This window comes from Aethina tumida, chromosome 6 (assembly GCF_024364675.1).
Source record: "Aethina tumida isolate Nest 87 chromosome 6, icAetTumi1.1, whole genome shotgun sequence".
Classification (NCBI taxonomy): domain Eukaryota; kingdom Metazoa; phylum Arthropoda; class Insecta; order Coleoptera; family Nitidulidae; genus Aethina; species Aethina tumida.
In genome coordinates this window covers 18,946,102-18,960,443 of record NC_065440.1, presented here as the reverse complement: position 1 = coordinate 18,960,443, position 14,342 = coordinate 18,946,102, and the positions used below count along the sequence as shown (strand labels likewise).

At 36.3% G+C, this 14,342-nt stretch overlaps 5 protein-coding genes across 6 annotated transcripts; 2 read left to right on the top strand and 3 right to left on the bottom strand.

The window, feature by feature from the left end:
* The first annotated feature begins 360 nt into the window (after nt 1-360).
* On the top strand, nt 361-1,725 carry LOC109597831 (MAPK/MAK/MRK overlapping kinase). Its single transcript, XM_020013608.2, has 2 exons — nt 361-1,151; nt 1,336-1,725. The coding sequence occupies exons 1-2, from the start codon at nt 458-460 to the stop codon at nt 1,605-1,607; spliced, it is 966 nt and encodes a 321-aa protein (XP_019869167.2). The 5' UTR covers nt 361-457; the 3' UTR covers nt 1,608-1,725.
* Nucleotides 1,726-1,918: 193 nt separating this feature from the next.
* LOC109597797 (cytochrome P450 4C1-like) lies at nt 1,919-4,535 on the bottom strand. Its single transcript, XM_049969138.1, has 10 exons — nt 4,304-4,535; nt 4,053-4,250; nt 3,819-4,001; nt 3,695-3,761; nt 3,149-3,275; nt 3,028-3,097; nt 2,860-2,975; nt 2,735-2,803; nt 2,512-2,677; nt 1,919-2,461 (listed from the first exon to the last, which is right to left on the bottom strand). Exons 1-10 carry the CDS (start codon nt 4,533-4,535, stop codon nt 2,109-2,111), a joined length of 1,581 nt encoding a protein of 526 aa, XP_049825095.1. The 3' UTR covers nt 1,919-2,108.
* A 629-nt stretch (nt 4,536-5,164) lies between these two features.
* Nucleotides 5,165-6,315, bottom strand: LOC109597836 (trophinin). 2 transcript variants are annotated; one of them, XM_020013612.2, is made up of 4 exons: nt 6,161-6,315; nt 5,811-6,100; nt 5,578-5,758; nt 5,165-5,528 (listed from the first exon to the last, which is right to left on the bottom strand). In XM_020013612.2, exons 2-4 carry the CDS (start codon nt 6,057-6,059, stop codon nt 5,206-5,208), a joined length of 753 nt encoding a protein of 250 aa, XP_019869171.1. In that variant the 5' UTR covers nt 6,060-6,100; nt 6,161-6,315; the 3' UTR covers nt 5,165-5,205. The 2 variants fall into 2 exon arrangements, with proteins under 2 accessions (XP_019869171.1, XP_049824549.1); XM_049968592.1 differs by having other exon boundaries at nt 5,811-6,097; nt 6,161-6,314.
* A 296-nt stretch (nt 6,316-6,611) lies between these two features.
* Nucleotides 6,612-8,313, bottom strand: LOC109597812 (ras-related protein Rab-35). Its single transcript, XM_020013588.2, has 4 exons — nt 8,090-8,313; nt 7,812-7,986; nt 7,241-7,365; nt 6,612-7,184 (listed from the first exon to the last, which is right to left on the bottom strand). The coding sequence occupies exons 1-4, from the start codon at nt 8,139-8,141 to the stop codon at nt 6,931-6,933; spliced, it is 606 nt and encodes a 201-aa protein (XP_019869147.1). The 5' UTR covers nt 8,142-8,313; the 3' UTR covers nt 6,612-6,930.
* A 502-nt stretch (nt 8,314-8,815) lies between these two features.
* LOC109597859 (zinc finger FYVE domain-containing protein 9) lies at nt 8,816-13,651 on the top strand. Its single transcript, XM_049968656.1, has 11 exons — nt 8,816-8,965; nt 9,164-9,599; nt 9,870-10,859; nt 10,916-11,034; nt 11,082-11,562; nt 11,611-11,724; nt 11,777-12,354; nt 12,404-12,563; nt 12,618-12,858; nt 12,910-13,036; nt 13,095-13,651. The coding sequence occupies exons 2-11, from the start codon at nt 9,164-9,166 to the stop codon at nt 13,413-13,415; spliced, it is 3,567 nt and encodes a 1,188-aa protein (XP_049824613.1). The 5' UTR covers nt 8,816-8,965; the 3' UTR covers nt 13,416-13,651.
* The last annotated feature ends 691 nt before the right edge of the window (nt 13,652-14,342 follow it).

Genomic DNA, 14,342 nt, shown 5'->3' with positions numbered 1-14,342 from the left:
TAATTCGGTTTGTGTTTACTATTTCTTCTTATCGGATTTTCCACACTTTTAATGATGAAACTTTTCATTTTAATTGGAACAATTGTGTGATTCATATATTTACAAAGCGGCTATTTTTTATGTTTCTCAATGGTCAGTTTATAGATTTGTTTCTTAACTTTATCACATTCTTAAAAGTTAAATATTTATAGTTGATGTAATTACTAGTTTAAAGCACTAATAAAAGTTAATTTGTAGTTCCCTTCACCAATTAGTTTGTTTCTACCAGCTTATTAAGTTTTAGTTTATTTCTTTATAAAAAATTTTAAAATTTGTTTCCTAATAATTAAATCAGCGTTTATATATATATATATATACGTCGTTGGCAAAGCTACGATTAGTCAAACATCAAACAAAACAAATCAAAATCGGACAGTGACAGACTTTTGAGGGAACCAATCAATATCAAAATTGGAAAATGTACAAACAAACGTTCGAATCGAAGTTTGAGGTGATCGAAAAGCTCGACGGAAAGTTCTGCGACCTCCTGAAAATCTCCAACCGGAACACCGGCAAAAACTTCATAGCCAAACGTTTCCGCAAGCCGTGCAAGAACCTCCAATCGCTGCTCGAGTGTCCGGACGTGGTGCTCCTGCAAAAACTCCCCTTCCACCCCAACATCTTCGGCCTGGTGGAGTATTTCTTCGAAACGTTCGGCGACCGCGTCACCTTCCTCTACGACATCGTGGACGCGAACCTCAGGGAGGTGATCAGGGAATCGGCGGTGGGCCTGAAGGAGCGCGTCTCGCGCGTCTATCTGCGCCAGATGTTGCACGGGCTCGAGCACCTGCACAAGAACGGCTTCTTCCATCGCAACATCAATCCGGAGACTATTCTGGTGAAGAACTACTCCGGCACCGCCACCGAGGACCAAATTGTTAAGCTTGGCGGACTGGAGAGCGTGCGGGGGATTTACAGCTCGCCCCCCTACACGGACTGCGTTAATGTGAACAGGTACCGGGCGCCCGAGGCGTTGATCGCCAAAGGGTTTTACGGGTCGAAGATCGACGTTTGGGCGCTCGGCTGCATCTTCTACGAGATGATGAAAGGGAAGCAACTGTTCAAGGGACACACCGATATTGATCAGATGGAGAAAATACGCAACGTTTTAGGTGAGGTGGGGGATACATTAAAAGCGTTGGCAACGTTGCAAATGCACGTGCAACATTCATAAATTTGTTGTTTTGATGATTATCTCGTTTGCATTACGATTTTGACACATTGGCAACGTCGCAATTTTAATTTGTATGCAACCAAAGTTACACGACCTTAGATTTAATAGGTCTCTTTCAACAGGGAATCCCCGCTGTATTTTGACTTCTAAGTTGCGACAGCACATGGAACCATTAATGAAAACACAGTCGAATTCGTGTCTTGATCATTTACTGGTAGATGTGTCGCCAAAGGGCAGAAAACTCTTACGATCTATGCTAGAATATGAGCCTGACTTAAGGCCGAATGCTTCTAGACTATTGAAGAACAGTTATTTCATGGAGAATCCGGATAAATACGAAGGAAGGTGCAGTGTCGGGAAATGGACGCAGAAAATGGCAGCTTCCTTTTCATAAATGAATAATGAGATTATCAGAACATTTGAGTTATTTTATTGGAAACGTTTATACAATGTTTTTAATTGTGTGTGTGTGTGTGTAAATGTCGAAATCAAATTAAATGTCTTTGATTAAATTACTGGGTATTATTTATTGAACAAATTATCAACACATAAACAGTTAATTTATATATAATTATGTATTGTTTAATTTTCAATTATGTAATTGTAATTTAATGTTGTTAAATACAATTTGTTTTATTAGCCTTATCGTTTCATTCATGTTTAGAACTTGTAATCAATTAAATATTAACAATAAAACAAAAAATCTATAATTATTATCGTTTAATTAAAAATTGACGCAAAAAAACCAAGCAAACAATAAATAACGCTCATTAACTAAAACTACACTTATTACTTATTTTAATTGACTGACGTCAAAGTTTTAGCCATAAAGCTGGACCACCGACTGAAAAATCAATTAAATAAATCGTTCCTTCGTTATTTCTCATGTTTTGACCTATTGGTCAGTTTTCCTCTTGTGGAAAGTAACTTTAAACCCGTAGGTGGGCCTGACAACAAGATTCGTCTTCAGTTCGATCTCCTCAATTGTTTTATAGCCACAACTGACGGTATAATTTCTAATTACTGCAGTTATTATAGATTTCATCGCCATCATTGCGTATTTTGGGCCGATGCAATTTCTGGGACCCCATGAAAAGGGTATGTAACTGCCCGGTTGTATGCCATCACTTCTGGGTGGTAGGAAACGTTCGGGGTCGAATTTGAGTGGGTCTTTCCAATACTGGGGGTTTCTTTGCACGTTTATTATGCCCAGAACTGCCGAACAACCCGCTGGCAAAACCACGTCACCTAAAATTGAACTGTGAGGAAGAAACTGAGGTGTTTTAAAATTGTTTTACCTAAGTCCAAGTCTTCGTCGACTGCCCTCACTATGAACGGTCCAACCGGGAATAATCTTAAGGTTTCCTTCAGGACTGCTTCTGTGTATTTAAGTTTTGGCAAGTCGGTGTGTGTAACCAGCCTTTCGTGGCCCAGAACGTCTATTACTTCTTCGTAAACTTTTTGCTGCAACAATGCGAGTAGTTAATAAAGATATTTAAATGATTTGGTTGGAGTTGGTACTTGTATACTTGGATACATTCCCAGTAACATCAAGGTGAAGCAATTTGAGGTGGCAGTTGTGTCAGAGCCCTGAAATATCAAATTAAAAATAAATAAATACACAGTTATATTTGTGTTTTACTGACAGCAATCATGAAAGTGTCGACTTCTTGTCTCAGTTCGTCATCTGTGAAGATTGAACCGTCTTTTGTGTAAGTCAGCTCGATTAAATAGTCCAAAAATGCCTTCCTCTTTGTAGTTTCTACAAAAAGATCAAAAATTAAGATTTAATTCAATTAGTTTCAGATTTGTACCTTCAATTTGAGCCTCAAACTGCGACTCCTTCATTTTCTTTTCGAAAGCAACACGTTTTTGAACAACAACCTACAAAAATTAGCATTTTAAACCGTTCAATGTTAATTTAACTTCCCCTACTTTTCGTGTAAAATCATGCATTTTGGCCAAAATTTCGTCGAACTCCTTCTTGAGTGGCGACAGACTGAACAAAAAGTCCGAGTGGTACCAAATTACGAAGATTCTCAGAAAAACTATTTCCATAACTCTGAAACACGAAAATATATCATAAAATTTGAATTGTAAATCACTAAAATTGTACAACAAGTACAATGTGTATAAAAAAATAATTTGGAGTGGTGTCAAGGCGATTTAAGATGCGAATAACCAGTTGAAAACGAGATTGTCTCTGTTTATGGGACGAGTTTTCGTAATTGAACTAAGTTATTCCAAGTAAATGTGTTTGTACTTTACTTTATAAAATGCCTGGAATTGTTTTATAAAACAAATTAAATCTTTTAATTTTTATATTTTAACGTTGAATATGCATTAAACACGTGCTTTTTTATTATTATTTTGTTACATTGGTAATTAAGTGGTTGAGAAATCACAATTTTTTTTAAAATGTAGTCTGGAATATTTTACATTTCAGTCAAAAATATCTCGATATCAATAAAACATTCTTACCTATCGGCCCATTTTCCAAAGAGTGAATCGGAAGTTTGAGCATGCACTTTAACTCCCATCGCAGTTTCTACAATTCACCTTATAATTATACTTAAAATAAATAGTTTTTTGATACAATTTTTACCACAAATAATGTCCAAAGTGGCCTTGGTCATGAAATGGAACAAATCAATTTCCTTATCGCATTGTTTAACCAACTGTTGATTTAAAATCTCTCCCTGTTCAGCGAAAACTTCGACGAACTGATCCAGAATCCTTTGGTTGAACGTCGGACTGATAAGCTTCCTGTTTTTCTTCCAAACTTTCACTACAAATCCGGAACTACAGCTAATCCTTGTGAAATAACTCTGTTAATTACCTGGAGCAGTGAACAATCCGTGTCCAACAGCTCTTTCCGCATGCTTGTACAACATTTCCTTCGCCAAAGCTTTCGGGCTGTTCAACAGTATGTCGAGATGCTTCGGATCCTGAACGCCGAAGAAGAGCCGGTGTCCAAACCAAACTTTCGCAATGTATGGATACTTGTTCAATAGATATTGTACATTTTTGAACGTCTCTAAAATCACAGTTAATTGGTGACTCTCGATGACGGACAGATAAATTCGTTACCGTAAGGTGAACCGAGGAATAAGTACCCGCAGCCGATGATCGGCAGACTAATGGGACCATGCACGTTCATCGCGTAAGTGTATAATTTCCTTCGGCCCCACAACCATTGCAAGTACCAAACCAACGCACTTACGGCCATCGTCATCAACAAATAATCCGTCACGCTCCATTCTAAACCGTGCGTTTTGGCAATCGGACCGATTTTCGTCAGGTAAATGCCGTCCGCGTTCATTTTTGATCGACTGAACGGACGCCAATAACGTAGTTGTTCTTATTCTACAATTTCCCCACCATTTTTTTTAAGTGCGAAGATCGTCGTATGTTTTTTGCTTGTTTCTGGTAATAAATTACAATTTTTGGTGAAGGTTGAACGTAAATTGGAGCGAGGCAGAGACATAAACGTGATTTTCTTGTAATGCAAAGGTCGCAACAACCAGGAAAATGACCACAAATCTGTTTATTCATAATTTTATTCAATTATCCACCGCATGTTATTGTTTTAATGGTTTATTCAGTCATTCTGTTGTACTGATACAAGAAATATTGCGAATTAAGTTTTTAAAATTAAACCCTAACATTTTTATGAGAATAATTTCAATTCATTTTGTCAAATTGTAGTTTTGCATGTTAAGATCAAAAAATTTATTAACTTGTGTATTTTGAAAAAAAAATTAATTAATTACAATTAAAATATATCAATTTTTAAAATTTCATTGTTGAAGATACCAGTGAAATCTATGATAAATTCAACGAATTACTAATATATATTGAAAGATATGTTACAGATATCTGTAATTTAAAAATTTCATTGTTGAAACTACTACTGACATCTACAGCAGATATTTGAAAGTAAATACCCAATTTAATAAATAAATTTTATTAACTAAATAAAATAAACATTATTAACTATCATTCTCAACGTCGTCATTTTGAACCAATGTATTATTTTCAAATTGATTTTGCGCTACAGAATACTGATATTCCCATTTTTCAGGAGGTGCTCCATTAAACATTTTACAAACAAATTCAAGTACTTTTAATTTGGATATTTCTTTCTCAGAACGTATGCCCCACGTATAATTTAATTTTTTGTTTGTAGCATCTTCCTCAGTTTTCAAATACTTTTGTTTGATGAAGAGTGTGATACAGTCCTTGACATTTTCGAAAACTTCATGTCTCACATTTACATCTATGCCTAGTTTGCTTAGAAATCCATGGACTGAAGCTTAAATAGATAGTTTGTATTAATTATGTCAGTAATGTTGCGTAATTACCTTCTGTAACAGATTCAGTAGACATAAAAATATGACTAAGAATTAGCAGCAGTAAAATTTTATTAGCATCTTCTGGTATTTCTTCATTATTTTCAGTATCTTTTTCGATACTAATGTATGGTAAAGCATTACTCAATATATATCCCTTGGAGTCCACTGACAACAAATTAAATCCATAGCTCTAAAAATGAAATCTTACAGTGATGTACCAGTGCTCTACATTTAAAGTCTACCTTGTGCAAAATAAGAGTAACTTTTTCCATGACACTCTGGAAATATTTGCCACTTTTGGACATAACGTTTTTGTGTATATCATTTTTCCCAATGTATCCAGATTCACCTGCTTTAAACAATATGTATCGAACTACATTGTGTGCATGTTCTGACATGTCATCATCACTGATGTCTGGTTCCACACTCATTTGTGATAAATTTTTATTGGACCGCTTAGTTGTTTGTGAATGTGTCCTCCTTCGTGACATCTTGTAGTATAATCAAATAAGTAAAAATCAGAAAAAATCTTCTAAAAAACGTCAATATTATTCTAATTATATCACTGTAAAGTAAATAAAAACTTTATTACCTTGAAACGATAGTAGTTCAGATATATTGGCGCCCAATTTATTTTTGTAATTATTCAATTACTTCGATAGACAATAGACAGACGTATTTGTCATTATTAATGTCACTTAAGCGAAGATTAGAAAAAAACTAGTACTTTCAAAAAATAGTAACTCATTAATAAAAGTCACAAAATAAAATATTTATATTATTGATGCACGAAATCATTTATTTTAATATAGTTAATGAATTGATGATAAATGTGCTAGATAAATTACAGATACCTGTAATATACATTAACCAATTTATTTGAGTTTTAAAATTTGCTGACAATACATTTGACGTGATAGTGGATCAATTTAAATAAATAGGTCAACCTAAATTGCTTTAGTTTATTTATTGACATATGGACAAACAAAATAGGTACAAAAATAAATATATGAGTGATTGGAGGGCAAATAATAATACGTCACTTTTAAACACATATTTTATTACAACAAATCGTTACAATTTGAATTGTTTAAAAATACACAATCAATTTATCCATATCTATACACAACTTACATCATAAAAAAGTTACATGCTAAAGAACCTAGAGTTTTGGTACGTAAAAAATAGAAAAAATGGCATGTTCAGCATCATGTTCGTAAAACGTTGTACGCCTCGTATTGTCACACTTTTACATATACAATAATACCATCTGATATGCTACAATAAGAAAATATCCATCGCACAATTATCAACACTGTACAACCCAATTATATACAGAACAAAACGACGTACACGACGACTTCAACAACACCGTTTCTTGCCGCCCTTATTCGATTTTTTCAGCACGACCGTGCCCTCCGAATCGTTGTTCTGCCTTTGCTTCATCTCCAGCTTCGAGTCGAGCACCAGCTTCGTGACCGCCATGAACATTTCCTCGACGTTAATGTTGTCCTTGGCCGATGTTTCGAAGAGCTGGATGTTCATTGTGTCGGCGAACCGTTGTGCGTCCTCCGTTAACACCACCTTCCTCTCTGGTGTGTCGTTCTTGTTCCCCACTGTAAAATATGGTCAGTCAAAAAGTGGGTAAGGGTTAAAATTGTTTGGGAATTACCTAAAACACGGTTGACGACTTCGCAGTTCTGCTCGATCTCGTGCAACCATCTCTTGACGTTGGCGAAGGATTCCCCGTTCGTTACGTCGTAGACGACGATCACTCCGTGGGTTCCCCTGTAATATCTGCAATAACAACACTTTAAAACAACGCCTTCACCAATTTTTAACTTTGAACGTGAATATCTCCTTTGAGAAATGAGATATATATAATATAAAAATTTTGCCCAGTTACCCTTTTAAAATTGGGTAAATTGCTGACGTAAATAAATCCGGAAGTATATCAGATATTAAAATACAGTTTCCTCTGACCAATTTTAAAAATTACAAATAAGTGTTCAGCTGGAAACAGATTTTAAATATATGAAGTTTATCACTAAAACTGTTTATTACAATAAATAGTAATTTCTGGTGAAAATATTTTCTGGAGTAAACGCGATATTGATGTCTGGTTTTTGCCTTTAACTGTATAAAAACTATTGAATATTAATCACATAGAAACTTCCAATGAGTGGTCCTAAATTCCGGAAGTTGGGCACCAAAAAAACCACAACAGATCAATTGAGACTTACGTGCTGGTTATTGTCCTGAACCGTTCCTGTCCCGCAGTATCCCATATTTGCAGTTTGACTTTCAGACCGTCCATCGACACCGTTTTAATCTTGAAATCCACCCCGATCGTGGTTATGTAGCTGCCAGTGAATGTGTTGTCAGAGAACCTCAACAACAATGAACTCTTGCCCACACCTAAAACACAAAAATCGGACACCGTTCATAATTTATGCACGTCCTGAGGGTTGTTTTGATGTTAACCCCGCCCTAAAAATTAACCGCTGCAACAACAACTCACCACTGTCGCCTATAATGAGCAACTTGAACAGGTGATCATAGTCTCGGGCCATTTTGACGTACGTATGCGATGCTTGTGCGGCCGTTTCACCTGTTTAAAGTCATTAATCGGTTTCGGAATGGAGATTTCGACGCTGAAACTGCCCACAAAAGGACTTCCTCCAGTTTTATCTTGTCAAAACCATAGATTAGTATACATATATATTGGACACCATAGAAAAACATAAAACAGACGGACGAACTATACAATAGTTGATTGTTGCAATATTGCTGACGAATGTGGCGACATCTATGAAGGGATCATAAAAAAGGAAACTTCTTCAGAAAAAATAAATTAAACTAAATTGTTTTGTTATAATCTTAGTTTATTTATAAATTAATTTCCATTTATAATGATTTTCTTTTTAATAGAGAGGTAACACTGACTAAATTATTAACGTTGATCTTAATAAGTTTATTCAAATATTATTTAACTGGTAATAGACAGAGTGGCGCTGATTACTATTTTTCTGTGGCAATTTATAGTTCTGTATAACATTGTTTTGTGCTTTGGATGACGTCATACCTACCAACACATTCCACAACCATAGAAATAAAAATAATAGTTTTTTTACTATTTTACGTATTTATTTATTATTAATTGCATTTGTTGTTTCATAAAATTACACATATAACTATTAACACTCATTAAACTTCATCAAAATACCTAAATTAGTCACAACTAAACAATTCGAAAGTTTTTCTATTTTCCTTACGTCATTGAGGACAACTGTCAGAGTGACGTTTAGTTTGCGTAAAGATAAATATGTCAAAAACACCTAAAACAATCACGATTTAACGCAACAAGCGATGAAATCGCCAAAACAACTGGAAAAACGTAAGCACCACCCTTTAATACGCACTTAACAATATCGACAATAAAATTAACGTTAATTAATGACTAACACTCACATGAGCAACATTTCATTGTTAACACAGTTTCGTTATGCGTAAAAAAATTATTAATAATTTTTTTTTCGTTTTAATCTAATTAGTAAATAGATTGAATGCTCAAATTAATTAATAAATAAAACAGATGGACAAATATGCGGTGGACTTGGATCAGTTGCTCAACGATTTTGAGTACAGCGAACTGACGGACGGTTCGCGCAATGCGGAGCCCCAGTTGAACAATCACGTCGTCAAACATTCGATCAACAACGTCTTTCACAGTCTGAACGAGTATTTGAACACCGACATCGCCCCCAAGACTGCTCAGAACGATGAATCGGTGGGCGGAATTAGAGGACAAGTGAATGGGGTGGAGAAAACCGAGGAGATTGTGGTTGAAGATGTGAAAACTGAAGAAGAAACAGTGAAAGAAGTGGTGCTGCAGGAAGAGGAAGTGGTGAAAAATGGGGAAGAAGTGTTAGAAACTGAGGAAGTGGTGGAAGTTCAGGAAAACAATGTGAATAATGAAGAAGTTGTGGCAGATGTGGAAGAAAAAGTTGAGGAGTTAATTCCAATAAATGGTAAGAAAATTGGTGTAAAATATTCATTGAATAATTGATTCATTATTCAATTGATATGAGCCAGCATTATTAAGTCAAAACCAATTGAGTAAACACATTACTCAGACATTCATTAACAATGATTAACAATGATTTTTTTACATTTAGCCCCTTTTCTTTTTAGTTCTTTTGCTTGAAAGTCCAAAAGACAAGTTATTTTTGTTGTAGCTCCCATATGTTTCCAGTTAATTAAGTTTTTAAATTTTCAACAATAATACTAATTCATTACAGATTTACAAGTTGAATGTACCTCACAAAAAGAGGATTTAGAGTGCTTTAATGATGAAAGTAAGACTGAAACAGTGGGTAAAAATGAAGAATTGCAACAAGAACAGTTGGAAGAAGTAACAACTGAGCAAAACACACCTGAACCTTGTGATAATTCATCCAAAGACCAAGAAAAAGTGGAGGAACTGAAAATCGAACTGGATCAAACTTGTGATACAACTGAAACGTTTGAAGATAACGAAATTTCGGACTGTGATAAAAACAACACAGCGACAACAGTTGAAACAGAAGAGAAAATCGTCGGTTTTGGTGAACATTTGGATTTAAACGACACCGAATTGAACGAACTGTTGGACAAACTTGAAGACGAATTCAAATTAGAAGATGAACAGGAGTCCTATCAGATAAACGCCGACGAAATAGAAGAAACAGTTACAAAAGATGAAGAAAATACTGAGACAATCGAAGAAACAATTGTTGAAAACAAAGAGGAATCACAACAACCTGAAAAAGAAGCCGAAACAAAAACAGAAACCGTAACAGTTGTCGAAGAAAAACCAACACAAGAACAGGAAACAGTCTCGCGTCCGGACAATCTTCCCCTAACCGACCAATCGAAAAAAATCGATCTAATAGGCGATCCGGGTTCCACCCCGTACAACAACGTCTACAATCTCCCCAAGGAGAAGCCCAAGGTGCAGGAGAGCGACAGCGAATATTCGTCAAGTCCCACGTTTTCGGACGCCTCCACAACGGACACCGCCTCTACTTGTTCGGCCGACAACGTGCCGCCCATCGAACAGAAACAATATAAAAAAGATCCTAGGCACAAGACTAACATGAGGAATCTCAATGCGCAGAAGCAGCAAGCCAAGAGCGAAGAGAGTGCGGAAGTGGGCGGAGCCAAGGACAACATGGAGGGAGGGGATGTGAGCACGGAGGCTAGTTCGTCTAATGTCGTCGACGATCGGCAACACGAGCCTGCTGCTGAAAGTAATCGATTTCATTAAACGTAGTTGAATGGAGTGGTTATTGGGGTTGTTTTGCAGGCACGTTGGGCAAAAAGGCGCCGTACTGGATGCCAGACCATGAGGCGGACAAGTGTTTGCACTGTGACGCCAAGTTTACGGTCATTAAGCGTCGTCACCACTGCCGGGCTTGTGGAAAAGTTAGTCTTAACATTCTAATTTTCGAGATAATCAGGTTGGATTTTAGGTATTATGTTCAAAATGTTGCAACCTCCGTTATCGCCTGGAATATCTGAATGGCGAGGCCAGGGTGTGCCATCGTTGCCACGAGTCCCTCGAAAATTCGGGTCAAAACAACGACCCCACACCCCACAGACCCAATCCCAACAATCCCGCAGAATACTGCAGTACCGTGTCGCCCTTAGAACAAGCCGGGGCTGTAGTACCACCACCGTCAGTGATGGTACCTGTTGGGGTGTTGAAACGGCAAGGGTCCAATAAGGCACGTCACAATAAAACTGTGATGTTCTGCGACGGTATAAGACCCGGCAGCGACCTCACTAATCTGGATAACGATTTTAATTACAACAACACGAAAACTAGTAGCAGGAAAGTGGAAAAGCAAAGTTTTAAACCCAGACAAGGGATGAAAATCGACCCGCAAACGATGTGTTTTATGTCCAGCGACCCGAATAGTTTACCTCCAACCGTTATCGTTAACAAATCCGGTAAATTACTATGTTTAATTGCTTTACAACGCTAATAACCTGTTTCAGGTGTCACGTATTCGGAGTGCCAGAACTCTGACACACTTGTACAACAGTTGAAAAATGACCAACTTACCTTCGCCCTGGATTTGAACCTTTACGTTCATGTCAAAATAATTAACAGTAGGATCAGACTTATTTTAGTTAATTGGTTAATAATTTATTCATTTTACAGTGGAGTGTTGCATAAACAAAACTGTTTGGTGTTTCTCAACTGAAGGGTTAATAAATGTGGGTCAAGACGAGGTAGTAATCCTATTAGAATTAATAGAGGGTGAAAACGTGCCCAAAGATATCTTCTATCACATCAACAGCATTTATCTGGAGGCTGTGCGAGGGTCTTCAGTTAAAGAACTAGGTTTATCCCTGCACAGCACGTCCAACTTTTTAGATAGCAAAAATCACGCCGGCTTCGTTTTTATCAAGCCCACCTTTCAGTGCTTGCAGCAAGTGATAATACCCAAAGAACCGTATTTGATTGGCATTTTGATACATAGGTGGGAGACCCCTTGGGCTAAGTTATTCCCCTTGCGCTTGGTTTTAAGGTTGGGGGCCTTGTATAGGTATTATCCGAGCCCCATTATTTCCACGAGGCACAGGGACTCAGTTTTCGTTGAAATCGGGCACACCATTATCAACATTTTAGCTGACTTTAGGAACTATTCTTACACTTTACCTCCGATTCGAGGCTTAACGATACACATGGAAGACAAAAATACGACGATGACAATTCCTTCGAATAGATATGATCAAGTAAATTTATTTATTCTGCCATTTTGTGGTCCTAATTTTGTTGTTTCAGGTGATGAAATGTGTAAACAATTCAACCGATCATATCTTAGGATTTGCGGGCAATTTCAGCCCTACTGCCGACTCGCATTTAGTCTGCATTCAAGACACTCAAAACAATGAGAACTGTTACAGCACCCACGCCATCAACATACACAATAAACCAAGAAAAAGTACCACTTTATTTAGTAACTTTCATTATGTGATAATTTAAATAATTTTTACAGTAACTGGTGCTAGTTTTATCGTTTTCAACGGGGCATTAAAATCGTCAAGTGGGTTGACGGCAAAATCGACGATAGTCGAGGACGGGTTGATGATTCAGGTGTTGCCAGAGCACATGACTGAGCTGAGGGAGAGTTTAAGAGCTATGAAAAATTACACCGTTAAGTGTGGCTGTATTAACGCCGCCACCGACGAAAACGTTCACATTGTTTGGGGTGAAAACGACGTCAGTTTCAACGAAGGGTACCCAGACAATTTTTACGATTTGCACGGTTAATAATTGAGTAATTTCAGGGTGTTTTCACCTGTGGACAACACGCCCATGACTGGCGTGCCCTCGATAAGGGTGCACAACGGCAAAGATTACGTTTGCAATAATGGCAGTCGTTTAATCAGGTGGACTGAAGTGTTTATAATACAAGTAATTAGCTCGTAACGACACAATATTCATTTAATTTGAATAAAACGTGTTGTTGTAGAACAATGATGATTCACCGAAGAACCACGACCCTGTGGACATATCGAAAATATCCGAAAGCATTGCCAAAGCTACGTGCAGCGCTTTGGTCAAGTATTTGGATCTGTTGGTGACAAATAGCTTCTTTAAAATTGGGATTAGGACGAACTTGCATTCGGAGAACGTTTCCTATTCGGCTGGGGGCAATAATACAAAATTACCACCGATTTACATGAAGAGTTTGGATAACGAACTCGTGCCGGTTTTGCACAGGATTACGTCGAATAATTTTGTAGGAAACACCGTTGTTTTGGAGTTGGTGTTCCGAATTTTGAATACGTAATGTTGTATATAAGAGTCGACCGTTTTTTTTTTAGTTCTTGAAAGACAGGGTCATCAGATTTGGATTATATGATTATAATAATTACACAGTTTATGTAATATAATATAATTTATGGTAAATAATGCATATAAAAATACTAAAATCGTTAACTTACTTAGAGTAGGTAATGGAGGTTTATGTCAATTGTAAAATATGTATGATGTTAATTTTAAATAAACACAGTTTAAACAAATCAACTGTTGGGGATTATTAGTTTTTGTTTAATTTATTGTATTTGTGCATGAAGTAACGTTAATTTATACAGGGGATTCACCTAACTGATTCAGTAGAAGTGTATGAGAAAAGAAAAAGAAATTGATTTGATATTTTAATAACAGGTATGTAGTATAATTTTTCGCAAAACAAACTTCTAATGAATAACTTGCATGAATCAACCTGTATATAATTTTTCTCTATTTTGAGTACGTATGCTCTATACATTACTGTGGAAACTATTAACATATTTATTTTCATTTAATAAGGAACCTGTAATATATTTACTAATAGTTCAACGTCCTTTGCCTAGATGGCGCTAGGATGGTCTAGAAATAATTTAAGCATTCGATTTATTTTAATTTAGTGACTAATAAAATACAAAACAAAAAGATAAGTCCACTTGAGTTATTAGCAAAAATTAATATTTTTAACGCATGAAATTAACAAAAATAGCTATTCAAAAAATATTTATTTTCTAACAAAATGTAATTATTACTTCTTTTTACAAATCTGTTCAACAATTTCTAAAGGCTAGAGGAGTTTTAATTAATTTTATCCTTAAGTGAGTTGTCCTTTAAATAGAAACATTTTGTTAACCCCTCGTAATTTGTCTGTTGAAAGCGTCACCTGTGGTTTTTTCTGAGTTTTAAATCTCAGCCATCTATTTTAGAG

Excerpts from the sequence above, each read along its gene's own strand:
- LOC109597831 (XM_020013608.2), top strand. The coding sequence starts at position 458 with ATGTACAAACAAACGTTCGAATCGAAGTTTGAGGTGATCGAAAAGCTC. Across the intron at positions 1,152-1,335 it reads GAAAATACGCAACGTTTTAG|GGAATCCCCGCTGTATTTTG; the intron begins GTGAGGTGGGGG and ends CTCTTTCAACAG.
- LOC109597797 (XM_049969138.1), bottom strand. The coding sequence starts at position 4,535 with ATGAACGCGGACGGCATTTACCTGACGAAAATCGGTCCGATTGCCAAA. Across the intron at positions 4,251-4,303 it reads ATTCCTCGGTTCACCTTACG|AGACGTTCAAAAATGTACAA; the intron begins GTAACGAATTTA and ends CTGTGATTTTAG. Across the intron at positions 3,762-3,818 it reads CACTTTGGACATTATTTGTG|AAACTGCGATGGGAGTTAAA; the intron begins GTAAAAATTGTA and ends GGTGAATTGTAG.
- LOC109597836 (XM_020013612.2), bottom strand. The coding sequence starts at position 6,059 with ATGTCACGAAGGAGGACACATTCACAAACAACTAAGCGGTCCAATAAA. Across the intron at positions 5,759-5,810 it reads TTACTCTTATTTTGCACAAG|AGCTATGGATTTAATTTGTT; the intron begins GTAGACTTTAAA and ends TTTCATTTTTAG. Across the intron at positions 5,529-5,577 it reads TACTGAATCTGTTACAGAAG|CTTCAGTCCATGGATTTCTA; the intron begins GTAATTACGCAA and ends TATCTATTTAAG.
- LOC109597812 (XM_020013588.2), bottom strand. The coding sequence starts at position 8,141 with ATGGCCCGAGACTATGATCACCTGTTCAAGTTGCTCATTATAGGCGAC. Across the intron at positions 7,987-8,089 it reads GCTCATTATAGGCGACAGTG|GTGTGGGCAAGAGTTCATTG; the intron begins GTGAGTTGTTGT and ends TTTGTGTTTTAG. Across the intron at positions 7,366-7,811 it reads TTCAGGACAATAACCAGCAC|ATATTACAGGGGAACCCACG; the intron begins GTAAGTCTCAAT and ends TTGTTATTGCAG.
- LOC109597859 (XM_049968656.1), top strand. The coding sequence starts at position 9,164 with ATGGACAAATATGCGGTGGACTTGGATCAGTTGCTCAACGATTTTGAG. Across the intron at positions 11,563-11,610 it reads CGTTATCGTTAACAAATCCG|GTGTCACGTATTCGGAGTGC; the intron begins GTAAATTACTAT and ends AACCTGTTTCAG. Across the intron at positions 12,564-12,617 it reads ACACAATAAACCAAGAAAAA|TAACTGGTGCTAGTTTTATC; the intron begins GTACCACTTTAT and ends TAATTTTTACAG.